This window comes from Castanea sativa, chromosome 10 (assembly GCF_040712315.1).
Source record: "Castanea sativa cultivar Marrone di Chiusa Pesio chromosome 10, ASM4071231v1".
Taxonomy (NCBI): Eukaryota; Viridiplantae; Streptophyta; class Magnoliopsida; order Fagales; family Fagaceae; genus Castanea; species Castanea sativa.
The window spans coordinates 3,976,190-3,996,586 of NC_134022.1; the positions used below are offsets into that span (position 1 = coordinate 3,976,190).

Sequence of the window (20,397 nt, forward strand, 5' to 3'; positions counted from 1 at the left end):
TCCTTTTCTTCCTTTATAGATTTAGAAGTTGTGGCTTTCATTCAAGAATTTAAAAGTGGCAGCCTCATTACGTTCATAGCTTCAAATGATGAAACCAAAAGAAATGAAGCACAGGAAAAGTCAAAATTATGAAGCAACTTTCAACAAAAATAGTGGATCTAGAAACTTACTCCACTGTACTAGCCGACTGCCAAAGCCTCCTTTTGGAGCGTTTAAAGTTCAACGTGGTACTTTTTTTCCTTTTTCATTTTTAGAGATTTAAACATAACAGGTCTGCTCCATAATAATATTTTTTTATTATTAGACTAAGAGAACAATTAATTTTTGATGTTTGGGAAATCCTAACATGTCTCTTATTTGATAATAAGAAATTTTATTAATTAAGCTAAATAAAACTAGTACTTTTTGTATGAGTCAAGCAAGAAAAGAGAAGCCCATATGAATGGTTAAGCAAATGTGTGAAGCCAATATATGCATGTCTCAGTGGGTTATAGATTTAAGCTTCTTTAGCATTAGCAGACAAAAGAGGTATAATGAGTAATGAGTAGAGTCGCCTCCTTCAGCAATGCAACCCCTTTTCTAAGTTTTCTTTTCTCTTTAATAAGTTCAACAGTCGCATATATAAAACTTAAAGATTTTCACAAGGATGATGATGATGATGATGAAGAAATAAAATAAATTACATTATACATTTCTTACCAGGAAAAAAAAAAAATCGACAGGACCTTTGATCAACAGCTTTGGTGGATATATATAAATATGTGTGTTAAACTTTCTTTCACGAGAGTTTTCCTCTTACCATTGTAACTTCCGCATTCCGCATTCATGCTGTTCTGAATCTCATCCTGAGCTCGTAATAACAGCGTGTGCATGCAAAAGTCGCAAAATAAACTGTTTTTTTTTTTTTTGAAGGCCACAAAGTAAAATGTTGACCTATCAAACAATGCCGCATATTAATTAGATCAAAGATTTACCTTTAACCATTAGGTCCATAACATTTCTCCGGTATGTAATAGATTTTGTAAGTGGTCAAAAACGGGCTAAGGAAATGTAGGGAATGTGTAGTACGAGTGTGGGAAAAAGATGGAAAGCTCTAGCTGATAAAGGGCGAGTAGTGTTCAGAAAAGAGAAAAAGTGTGTTTGGCTTTTAAGGTGGGTTGTTGAAATAATAAAAAAAGAATATAAAATTACCATTTAAAGAAAAGAGAATGTGTAAAGGACAATTTGGTGAAGATTTTTTTGTAAAGTTTCCGTATAAAATAGGAAAAGTGGATTCTTATGTTAAAATAGGCAGAAAATTTTACACAAGATATAATTGCTTTAAAAACATCCACATTAATATGTGCAAAAAAAATTTTATTTTGCATATCTAAAACCTACTTTTTCTATTTTATACATTTATTTTTACAAAACACTAACGTCAGTTTGTTTATTATACATATTTATTCAAATAAAACATTTATTTCTTTAACACTGTCATCTCTCTCACAGACCCAACACAACCCACACACGTTCATCTCTCATAGACCCAACACAACCCAAACAACCACACAACCACCATTGAAACAATCGGAACCCACACAAGATCGACACCAGCAACCAATCGGAACCCACACAACCCAAAGAACAACCCAACAGAAATAGCCCACCACAATAGAAAAATAACCAACAACCAATAGATTAGCGATGAGGAAAAAACCAAAAAAAAAAACCCAGCAACCAACAGATCGGTGATGGGACTTGGGTTGGCGGCATGGGTCGGCGAGAGAGTTGATCTGATGAAATGAGAGAGAGTTGATCGGTGAGAGTGAGGTGAGAAAGGAAATGAGAAAAAGAGAGTGAGATGAGTCAGAGGTAGAGAGAGGAGAGAGAAAAAAAGAATAAAAAAAATCATTTACACGGTAAACAGTAACTGTGCATATATGCACAGTTACTGTTCATTTGCATAACCATAGCGTATATTTGCACATTTTTACAAAGACTGATGTAGGTATTTTTTGGGTTAGAATGTGCAAAATTAAGGACTTAGGCATTGCAAAAAATTTAGCAAATATGATAAAATTGTCATAATTTGAGCATAGCAAAAGGCTAAATTGTCTACTACAAGAACCATGTTGATGCTTGCCATTAATGCAGTATCCATACCTTTAAGGTTTGGACCACTATTGACAGAATTTATTGACTAAATGAGCGATCAGATAGCGTTAGGAATCTTGCTTATAGCGTTTTGTGTTTTTCTCTTTCTTTCTTTTTTTCTTTCTTTTTTGATGCACGCGTTTCAGCTTTTAGGAAACAAAGTGCACTCTTTATGCACTGTTCACTGTTCGCGCACTGTTTATGCACTGTTCACGAGATCCACAACCACTTTATTCAGAAAAAAAAATATATATATATATATTAAAATGAGTTCCATGACACTATTCACACATTCAAAAATTATTTTACTACAGTATTTTTAGCTTTCAACAAAGTAAGTTGTATCAAAACGGACCCTAAAGCTATGCAGGATACCTATTAATATCCAATTATAGTACTATAACATTGAAAACTATAAAGTAGTTCTGCCAGATTTACATCAAGTAGTTAATGAAATTGTTGCTTCAAGAATCATTAAATAGTGGATGCTTGGTACCGTTAAGGCATTAAATGTAACATTCAACATTTACTTTAGAGAATACCAATCTTCAGCTAAATTAAAACTTGTTTATTACCCTCAGTAAATTAAGAATATTTGCATGTTAATCCAAAGTAAGCATTTGATTAGATCCCCTTTATGCATTTGATTATCAGTTACAATCTAAGTTTTAGCTTTAATATTTAAGCTCGTTATAGTTCTATCAGCTACCACGTTGAATTTCGTTCGCCAGAGAAAAAAATTGCATCAATAGCCAAATAAAGCTCTGGTTTATATGTTCTTTTGCATTCTAGTAGCTATTCAGATAGCAATATAACACTTTTTTCTTTCTAGCATTGTATATACCACTTATATACCAAGTAATTTATTTCATAGTAATCTACATATATCATAGCATTTATTGTTGTTGATCACTTATTGCGCCACCTCATCTTCATATCATTGATCACATAATTATTATTCTTTTTTATTCTTTTAATTTTTTACAAAGAAATAGAAATAGATTATTGAATTTACATATTCATTTTGGGCGGTTTTAACATTATATATAATTTTGTCTTTACATATTCATCTACTTTAATTTAGATGTTTATAGCTAAATAATGAAATCAATGAAGAATCAAAAACCAAAGGGTGTGACTTGTGACTTGTGTCCTGTGAAAGTTTTCACTGGACACATTGGATTGAGGACATGTGTCCAAGAGTGGACACGTGTCCAGTGAAAATTTTCACTAGACACAAGCTCTGCCCAAAACCAAAAGCAATGTCTATACATATCTATAGTACTATATATAATAATAGAAGTTTTGTAATAAATTTTATAAAACTTTTTATAAAACTCTATGGGCCTGTTTGGTACATGTGTTTAAAAACTGAAAATTGTTGTTTGAAAATATTTGTAAAAATACGTGTGGGTGAAAAAGTGTGTGAAAATACGTGAAATGTTGTTTAAAAACTAAAAATTATTGTTTGAAAAGGGTTGCCAAACACCCCCTACATATCTTTAGCTTCTTTTCTTATTTTTTTTTTTTGTTTTTTTTTTTTTTGCAATTCTTAATTTATTCGACTTTTTATCTTCTTCAACCATTGTCTTTTTAGTTCAATCTTGCATTCTCTCCAATAATTTTATAAAAAAAAGAATCTTCATTCGATTCCCTTTAAATTTTTAAATTTTTACTTTATTCAACCTTTCATTTACTTCCATCTTCCCTATTTCATCTTAATTTTCATATAAATTTCTCCTTACTTCATTTCCACCTCTCTCCCTTATTCCTTCTAAGTTTTCCACTACAAAAAAGTCAATACTCTCTCTCTCTCTTTCTCCAATTTTGTTTCCCTTTTGATGGATTTCTTTTTATTGTTTCAACCCCTTTTGATTAATTGTCATATCATATTTGTTTATCTTTTTGGTAAATTTATGTCGACTTTTATGCATATTCAGGTAGTTTGGTATTTCAATTTCCATTCACAAGTTCTTTTTCCTCATTCCATTGGTTTGATTTGATTTAATAATTAGTTGTTTTGTAAGTTAGAATTTGATTTTTTTTATAGTGATCAATTTAGATGTTAAACTAGAAGACTTTACTTATTTTTGTTTAGTGGACAAAGTACTCTAAATAGTTGTATTATAAGTACTTTATAATGCCATTTATTCAGAGAAAAGCAAAGGTTAGTCAAACGAAAATAATTAGATGAGTAACATATTTTAGTTTTTGCAATTATTTTTTATTATTATTATTATTTTATAATATTGTATATATAGAAATTTAATTATAAGATTTTGATAATATATTTTGGACGCTGCAAAGAAAATAACCTTAAAAGATTATCAATAACAAATTATTTTCCTAATTGGTCCAATTAATCATTAGTAAGTTTTATTAATTATCTAGTTAAGTTTGTCTGTGTTTTGGATTGTAGGGTAGAAAAAATAGAGTTTGAAAAAGTTTGTTTAAAACTAAAAGAATGATTTCCAAATTTTATATTTTTTTTATTGATTCACAAAATGTTATAAATAACGTTTATTAAAAGATGCATATTTTCATTAACTTACCTTTTAAATTCTAAGAAAAAATTTATTATTTTCATTTTGGTACGACAAAATTTATATTTATGATTTATAATTGTTCCTATAATAAATAAAAATATAATTGTTCAAATTTACATTTATGATTTATTATTGGTCTTATATTTCATTTATAATTGTTCCAATAATAAATAAAAATATAATTATCAAATACATTACTCTTTATTAAATTAGTCCAAATTGTAAAAATAAATTTAATGAGACCACTTTAAAAAATATATCACGCGCAACGCACAAGTTTGCGGCTTGTAATATAATAAACTCATAACTGAATAGGAAAAAATAAGCTCTGAGAAAGGTTCCAATATAGCTATTGTTTAAACAAAATTACTGATTTCTTGCGGAAGAAATTTTTTGGTTTGTTGAAAATGAATTGAAAAGAATGGACAATAGCACAAACACATAAAATGACAGAAAAATGATTACACACCACAAATTTTCCTAACCTAAACCTCAACCAAAATCTTAAATGCCACCTGCAAAAAAATGACCCCTCTGTCATAACTTTTTCACCTTTTGACCTCGCAAGCCATTCCAAAAGGCAGCTGCACTAATCACCTTCTTCCCAGGAAGTTGAACTTCCAAAACCTGGAGTTACCAATGAGCCAAAATCAGGAAGTCATAACACATGCAGGTAGGCATTTGTCATATTTGAAGGTCTCAACAGTGTGCAGGATCACCATACCCATTGGCCGTAATGGAAGACTTATAATGTATCTAAGGGCCCATTTGGTAACAGTACTTAAGTATTGTTGTTTAGTTTTCAGTGTTTTGGAAATACATGTTTGAGTGTTATAGAAATATATGTCAGAAGTGTTATTGTTGTTTAAACAACAGTGCCAAACAGCCCCTAATTGTTCCAAATATTAGCTTTTAAGGGCAACTAGAAAGTTAACTCTAAATGCATGGAGTAGAACAAAACACATCACCCAACAACACATTATACCCCAAAGGCCCATATAGCATTTAATAGGAAAAAGAAAATTAGAAGAAAACATGTTCTCATATATCTATCATCGAAACAGCCTAATATATATTGAACAGAAACTTAAATTATAGGGTTATAGAAGTTATGAAGCACACCTCAAGTGTTGTGCACCCTGCACATGGAAATGCCAAGGCATCCTTGACAAAAGTAATATCATCAACTTCATTTCCCTGAACATTTTTATGGTTGCAAACTCTTGTAGTTATAATTTTAAGCTCTAAAATATTGTGGTGACCATTTTTATTGTCAATAACTACAACTTTAGCTCGGGTTCCTGGCCATCCTGCAAATGCACGAACCTAGAAAAGTTTTATGTCATGACTGCATGGTTGGAATCAAAGAAGAAAATGCTTACCTTATTATGCAGAACTAAAGCTTCTTTATCAAAATATAGCCAGGATTCTTCAGGAGTTATCTGCATAACGCAGGAAACTTGATGTCATGAAACATAAAATATTTGAGCAACTTGATATACAGAAGAAATACATCATGTAGATCATTTAGAAACATGTATGGCATAGTTTCTCTAAAGTTCCACCGTGTTACTTGAATATTCAAATTATTTGGATAGGGTTTGCAGATATGCTGTATACTATATCCTACAAAGTTACCAAATCCCATTTCACAGGTGGATGTCGATATAAGAAACAAGAGTACCTCCTGGAGAGAAACATGGGGTTTGAACAAAATGAAAAATATGAATGCACATATACACATTGTAACCATGTCCTGTGTAACATTAAGTTAAATCATCAGCTAGCCAAAACAACGAAGACGCCACAGCTTCATCCAATGCATGTTACACCTCAAAGCATCTCTAAAAAATGTTACAAGACGGTATACCTAGTCCTATTTCTAGTATGATGTACCTTTGGAGCTAAGGTAGCTTTAGAGTCATCTTGGGGTTTTGCTTTCACCTTAGCTGATCCATCCAATATAGATGGAAGTTCATGGATTAGAAGTTCAGATCCTGAAAGAGTTTCAATAAATTAACCAAAACAAAAATTCATCTGCAAAATAAAATTTTATATATATAATTATGTGCATTAACTTATGCTGGACAAAGGCACTAGGTCAAAAATTTAATATAAATATTGGATTACTATCCAAAGCTATTGTAATCTTCATCTAGTAAACTGTAAACTTCATAATTATTAGACAAGTTTGAGGCTCACTTAACGGCAACATGGCCTTAGTTATTACCCGAAGACTTGAGGGTGAAATTTCATTCCCATTTCAACACTTTGATTCATAAGTCTTATCTAGCCTACTCCCTTTCCTTGATGGTGCAAAGAGACTAATTATGCCCTTAATAATTTATCGTCTAAAAGAACATCTAAATTTGGTACTTGTTATAACTGTTGACCTGCTTCCTTCTCTTTTTATTTAAATATATGCAGCCTACTGTTGGAGTTCTTCAAACAATCTTCAAGTGAGACATCAGGTAGTTTCCTTTAACTATATTTTTTCTTAGTCAAAGTTGTGCCTAATAATTAATATACATTGTTGTCTTACAAGTTTACATGGATATGACCAATAAGAAACCTTTTTAGTTATGGAAAAGTGAAAACATTTGGATGAAAGGATTTTGGGAAATTTAACAAAGTCACTACAGATGAGACACATTGATTAATTCTTTACTTCAATACAGAGACATACCTAACTCATAATTAAACAAAAAACGGATTGAAAATGAATAACTGCAACCTTGCTAATGAACTAGGAAGCACCTGCACGGATATGGGTGTGGGTGCGACGTGGTAACACAACAATCTTTGAAAAAGTAGGACACGAGTGTGCCGGGATATGTTTAATAATTAATTTTTAAATATACTTTTATTTATATTTTCTATATATAAATTGTTAGTAATTAATAAAAAATGTTATTACTCATTGCTATTCTTAAGTCAAATGATATAAATTAATGAATGTAATATCATTTAACGAAGGTAAAGAAATATCATAACAATAAAGTGATTAGATTGGCTATTTTAAAAATCAGGTTTGGGTGTTTTTGTAAATAAACAAACATTGTTGGGACTAGGAAGCTCCCTTTTCACCTAAACCCCCCTCCACCACCCGCCACGTGCAATGACTTCACCACTCCTATTCTACTTTATTTCAAAATATTATCAGTTTTACAACTTACAATATCTCATTACTCTCATTTTCTTTGAAATTTTCAGAGACCTAGAAGTTTTAAGTGCAAAATTGAAGAAGAATGTTTCAAAAGTAACCAAAACTTGAGCTTCCTCCACCACGGTTCTAAATTTTTGTTCTCCTCTTCTTCTTCTCCTCTTTTTTTTTTCAAATCATTTGGTAACACCGTAGCAAATCTAATTTGAAGTTAACAGCTGAAACTTCTGCCCCACAAAACAAAAATGATGTGTTTCACGCTTTTTTAAAATAAAAATATATTGTATGGAATGCATGTGCAGCCACATCCAGACCAGACCCCGTGTCACATAAATGTTCAACACAGGTACAAATACCATTTAGCCGCACCCGTGCTTTCCAAACACGTTGGAAAAATTGGTGGGTCTTTCCTTACTTGCACTACCAAACACTCACACACCACTCAAAGAAAGTGACTCACACCCACAAAACGCACAAAGGAGAGAGACTGGAGATGGAAGAGTAAGAGAACCCTTCAATACTTGTATTTCTCTTCTTCACTCATGCCTTGAAATTGATGGATGCATTGGGTGTATAGACTCCATGTGCAATCATAACTTTCCTTGTATTTATTACAAAACTCTAAAAAAGCTCTCACATGTATTCATTACATAAACTTCCCTCATTATTTTTAACTCTTCTACTAAATCATTTCATAAATAAATTAGAGTTTCATAACATAAATTAAGTTTAACCTTCAACACCACCTCTTAAACTTAATTTCTGATTATGAACTTCTAGTTTATTTATGAAATGAGTAAGTAAAAGAGTTAAAAATATTGATGAAATTTTTTGCAATGAATGCATATTAGAGCTTTTTTGGAGTTATGTAATAATACAAGGAAACTTATGGTTGCATGTGAAGTATATATGCCTCATGCATCTTTCAATTTCAGGGCAAGAGTGAAGAAGAGAAACACAAGTATTAAAGACTTTTCTTACTCTTCCATCTCCACTCTCTCTCCCTTTGTGTGTTTTGTGTGTGTGAATCACTTTCTTTGAGTGGTGTGTGAGTGTGTAGGAGTGCAAGTAAGGAAAAGGTCCACCAATTTTTTCCAAAACAGTGGTATAAGAGCCACTTGGTTCATGTTGAGAATGACCATTGCCAACGGGATAGTGTCATTCCAATTTCCCCAACTTACAAAACAAAAATTTTGATAATTGGAGTATTCAAATGAAGATGTTACTTGGTTCCCATGATGCATGGGAGATTATTGAGAAAGGTTATGAGGAGTCACAAGATGAAGCATCTTTGACTCCAACTGAAAGGGAAGCCTTGCAGAAGGCTAGGAAGAAAGATCAACAAGCCTTGACCTTAATATATCAAGGTTTGGATGAAACCATGTTCGAAAAAATTGCAAAATTCTTAAAAACTCCCTAAAGGGAGTTGATAAGGTGAAGAAAGTTTGCCTTCAAACATTGATAGGTGAGTTTGACAGCTTGCACATGAAATAATCTAAATATGTTTCGGATAATTTTCAAGGGTGATGGATATTATAAACCAACAAAAAAGATATTATGAGAGCTTGGAGGATGCCTTTGCAGTAGAAAAAACCATCAAATCAGTAACTTCCAAGTTTGACTGTATCATTATGGCAATTGAGGAATCAAAAGACTTTAAGTCAACGACCATTGACCAGCTAATGGGATCTTTACAAGGCCATGGAAAAAGGTTCAACAAGAACAAGCAAGACCCTTTGGAGAAAGCACTACAATCTAAGCTCACTTGAATGAGAAAGGGTGGCTTGAAAGTAGCCAAAGAGGCTATGGACATGGTTGAGGAATAGGATCTGAAGGAAGGAATGGTCATAACTCCCCAAATTATGAACAAAGAAATCAAAGTTCACAATCCACAAGAGAGAGTGGAGATGGAAGAGTAAGAGAACTCTTTAATACTTGTATTTCTATTATGTTCCCTAGTCTTCACCTTACCAACTCCCATTAGAGATTTATTAAGAATCTCCCATTCTTGCTTGGATGAAGTTGCATTTGTAACATTTTCGAACATGGTTTCATCCAAGCCTTGATATATTAAGGTCAATGCTTGTTGATTTTCTTTTCATTTGGAGTCAAAGATGCTTCATCTTGTGACTCCTCATAAGCTTTCTCCATAATCTCCCATGCATCCTAGGATCCAAGTAACGTCTTCATTTGGATACTCCAACTATCAAAATTTTGTTTCATAAGTCAGGGAAATTGAAATGACATCATCTCATTAGCAAGAGTCATTCTCACCACAAATTGATTGGCTTTGATACCTTTTTGTTGGAAAAATTGGTGGGCCTTTCCTTACTTGCACTTCCAAACACTCACAAACCACTCAAAGAAAGTGTTTCACACACAAAGGGAGAGAAAGTGGACTTAGAAAAGTAAGAGAACTCTTTAATACTTGTATCTCTCTTCTTCACTCTCGCCTTGAAATTGACGGATGGATGGGATATATATACTCCACATGCAACCATGACTTTCCTTGTATTATGAAATAAATCCAAAAAAAAAAAAACTAACGTGTATTCATTACATAGAATTCCCTCAGTAACTCTTCAACTAACTCATTTCATAAATAAACTAAAGTTTATGAAATTAGTTTGAAGAGTAAAAAATAATGAGGGAAGTTTATGTAATGAATGCATGTGAGAATTTTTTTGGAGTTATGTAACATACACAAGTTATGGTTGCATGTGGAGTATATTTATCCCACGCATTCATCAATTTCAAAGAAAGAGTGAAGAAGAGAAATACAAGGAAGCATGGGAAATTCTTAATAACTCTATAGAGGGAGTTGATAAGGTGAAGAAACTTCACCTTCAAACATTGATAGGCGAGTTTGAAAGCTTGCACATGAAAAATCTGAATCTATTTCAAATTATTTTTCAAGGGTGTTGGCTATTACAAATCAATGAAAAAAATATAGCAAGAACTTGGATGATGCCCGCGTGGTAGAGAGAATAATTTGGCCATTAACTTCCAAGTTTGACTATATTGTTTTGGCAATTGAGGAATCAAAAAATTTGGGAGTCAATAACCATTAACCAGCTCATGGGATCTTTACAAACCCATGAAGAAAGGCTCAACAAGAAGAAGCAATTTCTACAATCTAAGCTCACCTTAAATGACAAAGGGTGGCATGAAAGTAGCCAAAGAGGCTAAGGACATGGACTTGGTCAAGGAAGAGGAAGAGGAAGAGGATCCGGAGGAAGGAACGATCATACTCTCCCAATTATGAAGAGAGAAGTCAAAGTTCACAATCCACAAGAAAGAGAGTGGAAATGGAAGAGTAAGACAACTCTTTAGTACTTATTTCTCTTCTTCACTCTTGCTTTGAACTTGACGGATGCAATGGGGTATATATAATCGACATGCAACCATAACTTGTGTTTATTACATGATTCCAAAAAAACTCTCACATGCATTCATTACCATAAACTTTCCTCATTATTTTTAATTCTTCTACTAACTCATTTCATAAATAAACTACAATTTCATAACATAAATCAAGTTTAACCTTCAACATGACACACATACATACAAACTAGCAATTTTTATTTATTTTTTCATGAACACAAACTAAACTAGCAATTCAAGTAAATGGTGTGTGAACAATTTCTATGACACATGCAGAAAGTTAATTGACTAAAGAACCCCTATTGATCAGGCACAACTATATCATTATCGGATTACACAAGCTCGGGCATAGATACAAAGTCACATTATACAGCAAAAGAAAAAAGATACAAAGACAAACTAGACAAAGTAAATAATTGCATGCACATTTGACGTATTAATACTAAAAGTGGAAATAACAATAAACAAAAACAAAAAATAACCAACCTTTAGAAAATAGAAACTCAAGTAAATCAGGGGCCTGTGAGCAAAGCATTTTGAGGTTAATCAGATAATGCTTAGAAAGCACAAAGCAATTATTGCCTTTCAAGGCTGATCAGGAGAACATTATAATCTTCATCCAGAGAGCAACAAATAATTTATAAAATGAACTCTCATAGTGCCTGAGCTAACAATGCAAGCTAAGACTAAAGCTAAATTCAGATACAGCATATGCATGTTAACAACTGATTGTTTTAGATCAATCCATGACACTTTGGCTAGGGCTATGCAAACCTAAAGACTAGCTGAATCCTAAAACTTAAGCATATATATGATCCATAACTAATGTAGTAATTCCAAAGAAGCATACCTTAATTTGATCATCAACTTCCAATCTTTCACAGGCAATGACGGGTCCAGCATCAAGTGCACGCACAGTGAATGCCAATGATACTCCTGTTTCTTTAACTCCATCCTAACACAGAGATGTATAGATGTCATTACAATAACTTTATAAAAAAGAACTGTAAAGCATTCAATACAATGAATGTGTAAACCTAAAAATAAAATGAACCTGTAATGCTCTTTGAACAGGAGCAGCACCACGGTACAGTGGCAGCAAACTAGGGTGTATATTCACTGTCCCTGAGAAAAATTAAATATGAACTTGAGAAATGTTTGTATTACATTTTTTCAGGCTTCATATTAATTTTATTATCATTACTATAATTATTGGTAAGTTACACATGAACCCAACGGATCTTGAACCCACAACCTTACCCTCCATCCTATTATGATGGGTGAAGGAAGTGCCTGTTGAATGGTATCATTTGAAATTTAGCATCTAGCCAGTTTTCAACTCATCATTTAAAAGTTAAAACTAGTAGGTACATGTTTCAAATTAAACTTGGATGTTCAAAATTTGTGTTTATATTTGAGATGCCAATAAGCTTTTGTTCAAATGGCAGTTCTTCCTCTTGTAATAATGAGATGGAGAGTGAGGCCATGATTTCAAGATACTTTAGGTGCATGTATAATTCACCAATAAAAAATAAAATTACATTAGCAATATGCAGCAAAAGATTGAACGAGATACAAATTTAGCAACAATAGATACATTCACAGATGCCAAACTGAATTCAAAATTTTCCGCGACAAGATGGTATCATGAAACATAAATAATACATCTTCAAAGACAATCATAGATCACAAATACTTATCCCCCAAAAAAAAAAAAAATGCATTGATAACAAAACAGGCACGAAATTGTTTAAGATGCATGCATGCATATCCCCCTCCTTGAAGCATGCCTTAAAATAACAAAAGAAACATGTCACAAGATCCAAATTAAAGGAACATGCCTCAAAGGGAAAGTTTTACACCAAGTATGCTAAATGTCACAATCCAAACATGACAAGGGCCTTTGTGCTTCCCCATGCCTCTAGCCTTGGCTTCCAAACACCTTTTGTAACACTCTTGTACATATTCTTGAAGGTAAAAGCCTTAACATCAATTCCGCATGTTTAGACTTTATGAGCAAACCTATAAATAGGTTTTAGAGGCCCCAGATTAAGAGAAAGCAAAATGACAGTTAAAATCTATGCCAGAACTTAGTAAAATGGAGAACTTCCCCGTGAGAAGCCTGAAATGTAAGTTGAAAAAAAGCTTCATGTTTCTTTGCACATACTGATGTTTCCTCCTGCCAAATGGGTAATGGCTCACGCTCTTAAGAGGAAATGCAAGGTCAGTAACATGTTCAGTTAGCACAAGAACAAAGGTGAGTTTCTTCGTAAAGCTTTCCTTCCATCTCTCAACATTGCAATTGCTCTCTTTATATGAATACAAGAAGAATCCAACTATACTATTTTGCTTCTGCACTGATTTACTCTTCTAGATTCTCTTGCTTACATCATGTGGGTGCTTGTGCCTTGTGAGATACTCCTTGGCTTACTTGCTATTTGCTTGGGGATGCAAACACCACATGGTGAGCTAGCCTCTAGTTAGGACCATGGAAACAAATTTACTAGAACCCCATATGACTAAAGCATGAAATGGGGTTTCTTTACTAAGATCAAACACACACACACACACACAGATTTTTAAACTCAGTGCTAAGAATTAATTCTAAGACTTAACCATTCATATTGAGTGATAACAAATTGCTATCACCTATTGGAAGATTTCCTCATGATTCCAAATAACCTAATGGCTCTACCACAAATAATTAAATAATGAAGGTTTATTTCTTTTTTCCATTTCAGTTATCGAAGAAAAATAATTCTTGTTTCCATATCTCCCATGTGAAGGTTAAACCTATCCACATGACCATTTGTTCATGGGCACGCAAATGAAATACAAATTTACATTAATAAAGATATATAGTCATGCATAGATGTAAATACATATAAGGCACAAAAATTTGATGCTTGCACCTCTAACTTAAGGTCTACAGCTCATATAATCCCATATACCTTTTCCAATGATGAGTAAAGATTTTGAAATCATTTTCAAGGATCATGGATGCGATTCAAGGCATCAAACCAATTGACCATATGGGAAACACTCCAATCCATAAGCAAGATAAGTTATTATTCTAATATTCTCTTGCATTACTAGAGTATGTGAAAGTAATTGGGTATGCTCAAAAATTGCAAATGGCAAATTCATGTGACAAAAAAAAATGTGGTCTCATTCTTGCTCATGCCATGTTTAACTCAGAATCATGCTCAATATTCTCAATTTTGTTCAAAAATAAAATGTGACTAACCCAATGGTGGAATATTGAGAAACTTTCTGGGCAAAATATTTCCGTATGCTGCTGTAATGCAGAGTTCCGGCTGTAAAGCTTTCAAATTTGACAAGAACATGTCCTGCATATAGAAAGAAAACTCAATTCTCTTCATGTGGTCTACCATTTAGTCTTCACAAACATGGGTGCCTATATTAGGACAAAACTTTTAATGTGTTGGCATTTTGTGTACGGGGCAAGTGCCAAAAGTAGGAGCAGAAATGAGTTTGGAATTTGGGTGGTAAGAGAAGAGAAGCTCTGGTTGTTAAGAACTACTTATGGTTTGGGGTATGTAAAACACACACACACACACACACACACACACAAACATAATAAGCTTTCCTAAATTTTACAATTACAATTGATGTTCCCATTCTAGTTAAGTAAAAATGACATCTTCTAAATGCAATATGAATGTACGACCCCCCGCCCCCCCCAAACAAAAAAAAAACAAATACATATAACTATTTGGACGCTTACATTTTATGTAGTCTAAAAATTGTATTAATAAAAAAGAATTCGCCTTTTACTATAGGTTCAGTTAACGATTTGAAAATTTTAGCTAGAAAGCAAATGTTATTTTCTTAAGTAGAAGTTTGTAATGCCTAGTAAAAGTTTGTAACACTTCACCTTCCACCCCATGTTTATAGGATATAGGGGAAGGAAATTCCATTTGGTCAAAAATCCACTGGCTTCTATGTTGTCAAAAACCAATCATTAATTTTAACTTTTCCTTAAAGATAAGTTCAAGAGGAGAAACCATTAATTACCTCTCCAGCCTTCTCAGGTGTGAAAATGAGGTCAGAAGAGAAGCCTCTGTCGAGAGCATACTGTGCCACTGGAGAAGGCATCACCTTTTTCCCCCTATCCCTTCTAGAAGGCGGTTGAGTAACAATTGCTGCAACCTAAACTGTGCCAAGTTAATAATCCATAACCACAACTTCTCACTTTGTATAACTAAAATAATCGTGGAAACAATCTGAATGTTAAGTAGGCCTATAACCTTCTTTGCTAGCAACAAAAAACCAACTTTTACTCAAGACCATGTACACAATGTTGCTGTAAGACCATCCCTTCAAAGACAGGTTCATGATTATCTGCAGTGTTCTATGTACTAGAAACAGATTTTTCGAAAGAGCTCAACTTACATGTTTATTGGATCTTAAGCCATGTCAAAATGAGGTATGGACCATGACCCACTAATCTAATCTATTTGTCATCAACTTTTTCATTTAGCTTATTTATTATGTATTGCTTTTTAAAGCCTTACATTTTGTAGGTACAAGTACAACCATACTTTAACCAACTTTCAACAAAAAGCCAAATAAGCGGATGCCCAATGGACAATTCAATTAAGTCCACATTTTAGTTTTTATGTTAAACATTCAATTTGAACATTTTTTTTTTCACAAAAATGCACACAGGCCATAAAATTAATCTTCACATAGTAAGAGTATAAGATTAATTAAAGGCTTAATTATTTTTTAAGGTAAGAATCCCAATGAAATAAACCTCTAGTAACCCCAACCAAACAGATAATAATAACAATATATATTTATAAATCCAAGTAGTGTAACTATATTAGATAAGAAAGTGAAATAGAAAATTGAATTGAAGATAATGTAATGGGAGTTTAAGGTCCAATACCTGAAATAAGGAGTCTGGAGCAGTAGATGCATTGAAAAGGGCATCAAGGACTGTTGTAGAGACCTACAATACAATACAAGAACACCCATTTCATTACACACCCAAATACCAAAAGAAAACGAGAGAGAGAGAGAGAGAGAGAGAGAGTACCTGAGGAGAGCCCAAGAAGACAAGGGGCTTCTTCTTTGAACAGGAGTTGAGAGAAGAAGAAGAAGTATTGAAACAGCAAAAACGACGAAGCATCAGCGAGGAATTCATTCCTCGCTCGCTCTCTCCTTCTCTTTTCAACGGCTACTCAGAGAGGCTCTTGTTCTTGCTTTGCGTTGCGTTGCTGGGACTATCTTTATATGACATGTGGGGTTATCTCATATCTTATCTGCTATTACTTCTACTGCTTTATTCAGTGAAATTTACCGAATAGCACAACTTCACCAATATTTTAGGAAAATGTGTGTACAAAATTATTTACTTATATTTATACTCAAATTTGACCGGCTCGAATTAAGGATTTGTTTGGTAGATTAATTCTAACATATTTTAATACATTTTAAATAATATTACACATATTTTTACTATATTAAAAAGCACCCAAGCAACATAATTCAAACACCTCTTTCAATATCTCTTGAGTAATATGGAGCTTCACAATATGGAGCTCCACTGCTTAGCGAGCAGCATGATGCTTGAAACTCGAGTTTCAATAATGTGTTATTAAAATTTGTACTTGGCAAATTTTTAGCCACTTTTTGTTGGGAGTACTTTCAGTTGGATGTACCTGTACTTGTGTTCTGTTGTGGAAGGAGCAAGTTCACTTGTGTTAGTGTGCTACTTACCTCGAAGCCCAATCACCTATGCGGCAGCAAGCCCCAACTCCTCCCTTTACAAATGCTGAACTTCAGTTAGTCTTAAAACTTGAAATCTATACATCTATACATATAATAATAAGTAAAGTTAAGAGGAATTCAAACTAGAATTTTAAATTAGAGTTTCAATTTTGCGTCATATGTCCTAAATTATTCTTTTTTTAAATCAAATGTGGAACCACATCATAAATATTCATCCAAGTGAATTATTAAATACAAAAACCAAGGAGTTTAAAGTAAATGAATTGAAAAAAAAATATATCATAATAATAAATAAATAAATAACATGGACAATTTACATTTTATACCTAATAATATCCTTACAAGTTTTTTTAAAGAGTTAACAGAATATAAAAATGACTATCAATAGTATTTAAATTATATATATATAAATTATATTATGCATCTTATGATATATTTTTAAGTGTATCCATGCATATGCATAAGGTTACAAGTTAGTATATATATAGCCAATTCTCATAAAAAAAATTCAATTAGATTAAAAAAATATATAGATTTAGTTATGTGGGGGAGATGGGTTCAGAAGTACATATTTATATGCATATTGGGCTAGAAGCCCAATTCGAGGACATTAAGCAGTCCAAGGATGGGTAAACATCTTACTAAGGGTCTGTGTTAATTTATAGAGAAGCGAAGTTTGATCGTGATCATCCGAGAAGTTGGTCTGAGGAGGAATATATCCTCGGATCAGCTAAGCAGAGGTCGAAATGTGCTATCTGCCATCCAAAGGCAAAGTCCCATGAAACTCTGTTGATAATGATGTGCATCACAGGGGTATATGACAAAGGAAAACAATGAAATATCTAGAGAAAAAGTTGTTGCCGCCGCATTGAATACTCTGCAGCTAACTCTCTGGCCGCATTAATGAAGAAATGATGTCTGAGTAGCAATGTTCAGCTTTATAGCTATCTTCAAAAGTTTCAGGAAGGTGATGATAAAACAAGTATCTTGCCCGGCAATCTGATCCATACGTAGAAGGTAGAAAGAGAAGAAAATGAGATATAAAAGGAAGAAGAAAGCCCCAAGAGAAGGGGATCGAGAGAGGAATAATAAATACTGTAAACATAAGAATACTATTTGTAACCTGGCTTTGCAAAAGAGAAATATAAGATCCAATCTCCTCGACTTGAGCCTAAGGACAATTTTCATTACACAAATTATCTCATCTGTGTCATATTGTGATCTAACTCATTATCTTTATTATCTAAACTCACTAAAATACAGATTTCTAACTCACTCTCTACAAATTCATTGTATTGGACTTTTTGAGTCTATTCCTTTCCTGTTTTTGGGTTTAGGTGCAAAATTGTGTCCTTACAAGTTATGAGCAATGTGCCATGTGTCTCAATAAAAAATTTCAACTTTAGTATTGAAGGCAGGACCATACAATAAATATCAAGGTCAAATTAGTAGCTTCTTTAGCATAAGTTTTAGTTTTTAGCTTTTAATTTTTAATTTTTATGTATAAATTTTTAAAATTTTACTTTTTTAATTTTTTTTCAAGATACAAAAATACTTTAGCATGCTTTTGACTAAAATTTTTTAACAAAAAATTAAATAAGTTATTCCTAAAAGACAATGTTCTAATTTTTTATTTTTTGATTGGACGGTGTTCTAAATTTTGCTGCCAAAAAAAACGCACTTACAATATTGGCACTAAAGTCGAGGGAGAAAATTGCATTAACTCAGACCACGCGTGTTACCCTCTCATTAGTTTTTGTATGTCATCTCAATCAAAATTAAAGATCACTTGGACTACCTGGTCTCCCATAAAAATAAATTAAAATTAAAAAGTAAGCTAAAAGGTAAAATTGGCTTTCTATTTTTTCAGATTTTATTTTCGTTCTCTAATTTTTTATTTGTTCATTTCAGTACTCTAAGTTTTAGATTTATTCAATTAAGGTCTTTAAATTAACTTTTGTTCAAATTTTAAAATATTTTTCAATTATTAATTAAATTTTTTTAATTTGAAAATTTTGAAAAAAAAATTTATAAAATTGAAAAACTAACCATAACATAAAACAAAAGTTGATGAAAAAATCTGGAAAATATTTTTCAATCATTAATTAAATTTTTTTAATTTAAAAAATTTGAAAAAAAATTTATAAAATTGAAAAACTAACTATAACATATAACAAAAGTTGATGAAAAATCCTTAATTAAATAAACTTGAAAGTTAGAGGACTGAAATGAACAAACACAAAGGCTGAGTTTGGATACGGATGAAAAAAGGGGTGTCTGCGTTCAGCGTTGTTGTTTTTTTTTTTTTCCTTCTGATGCACGCGTTTCACAGGGGACAAGGCTACTGTTCATGCTACTGTGCATGAACAGTAGCCGATTTTGTTCACTTTTCAGATTTTTTTAAATTAAAAATGGGACCCACGACACTATTCACACATTTAAAAATTATTTTGGTACAGTGTTTTCAGTTTTCAGCAATAAGCTGTATCCAAACGGACCCAAAGTTAGAAAAGTGAAATGAAATCTGAAAAAACTTAGAGAATCAGTTTTGCATTTTACCAAAAAAAGTATACCCTCTTTTGGATGAACTAAAGTATATCCTCTTTATTTCATTCTTATTTCTCCAACTTAATAAAAATTATATTATGCTCTTTTCTTTATTATTTGTTCTACTGAATTATAAAGATACTAAAAAAAAAAGTAATCATTTAAGGTATACAAACAGTAAGTCTGATGTGATTCAAGCATTAACAAAACCTGAGATACTAATTCTAAATGAAGATTTTAAGTTTTTTTTTTTTAAATCACAATTAATAAACAAACAACTTAATTACTTCAATTTATTTTTAAAAAGATTTGTGTCAACCATAGTGTTTCATACTATCAAACTTATTATACAACATTCATAATAATGTGATTATTTTTTGCATGTATAGTAATAATAATTTAGAATTTATAAAATTCAAATGAGTATTGACAAAATTTACAATTTTTTTCCTTCCTTTTTGATCAATATCTTTCATTGTTTTCATGCATATACACAAGTTACAAGCTAGTAAAATATAATTTCAACTTACCGCTACTTGATGGTTGTTTTCTATCATGGAAAATGTTAATGAATGTCTTAAGGGTATTGGTTTAGAAAATATTGTTATAAACTTTTTATGGAAAAATGATAAAGTAATTAATTTTGTCGAAAGGCTTTTTATATTTTTCATAAAAATGATGTTAAAACTTTTTAAATATGATTTATCAACAATTGTCTTATCATTACAGCAAAATGTATTTTTAACCATAAAAATTTTCACCACTAAATATCCAGTTTTTCGTTACCTAGGACTTTTAGCAACGAAATTTGCTTTTTAGTGATAGTGTAATTGAAATTTGCTTACTTTTTTTTTATCATAG

The 20,397-nt window shown here is 32.1% G+C and overlaps 1 protein-coding gene across 3 annotated transcripts; it reads right to left on the minus strand.

Annotated features, from left to right (window-relative positions):
- Positions 1 to 4,975: 4,975 nt before the first annotated feature.
- On the minus strand, positions 4,976 to 16,515 carry LOC142611777 (uncharacterized). 3 transcript variants are annotated; one of them, XM_075783910.1, is made up of 11 exons: positions 16,295 to 16,513; positions 16,145 to 16,207; positions 15,268 to 15,402; positions 14,477 to 14,579; positions 12,284 to 12,354; positions 12,080 to 12,184; positions 11,716 to 11,749; positions 6,579 to 6,679; positions 6,065 to 6,124; positions 5,805 to 6,008; positions 4,976 to 5,309 (listed from the first exon to the last, which is right to left on the minus strand). In XM_075783910.1, the coding sequence occupies exons 1-11, from the start codon at positions 16,400 to 16,402 to the stop codon at positions 5,220 to 5,222; spliced, it is 1,074 nt and encodes a 357-aa protein (XP_075640025.1). In that variant the 5' UTR covers positions 16,403 to 16,513; the 3' UTR covers positions 4,976 to 5,219. The 3 variants fall into 3 exon arrangements, with proteins under 3 accessions (XP_075640025.1, XP_075640027.1, XP_075640026.1); XM_075783912.1 differs by lacking the exon at positions 5,805 to 6,008 and having other exon boundaries at positions 16,295 to 16,514; XM_075783911.1 differs by lacking the exons at positions 6,579 to 6,679; positions 11,716 to 11,749 and having other exon boundaries at positions 16,295 to 16,515.
- Between the last annotated feature and the right edge of the window lie 3,882 nt (positions 16,516 to 20,397).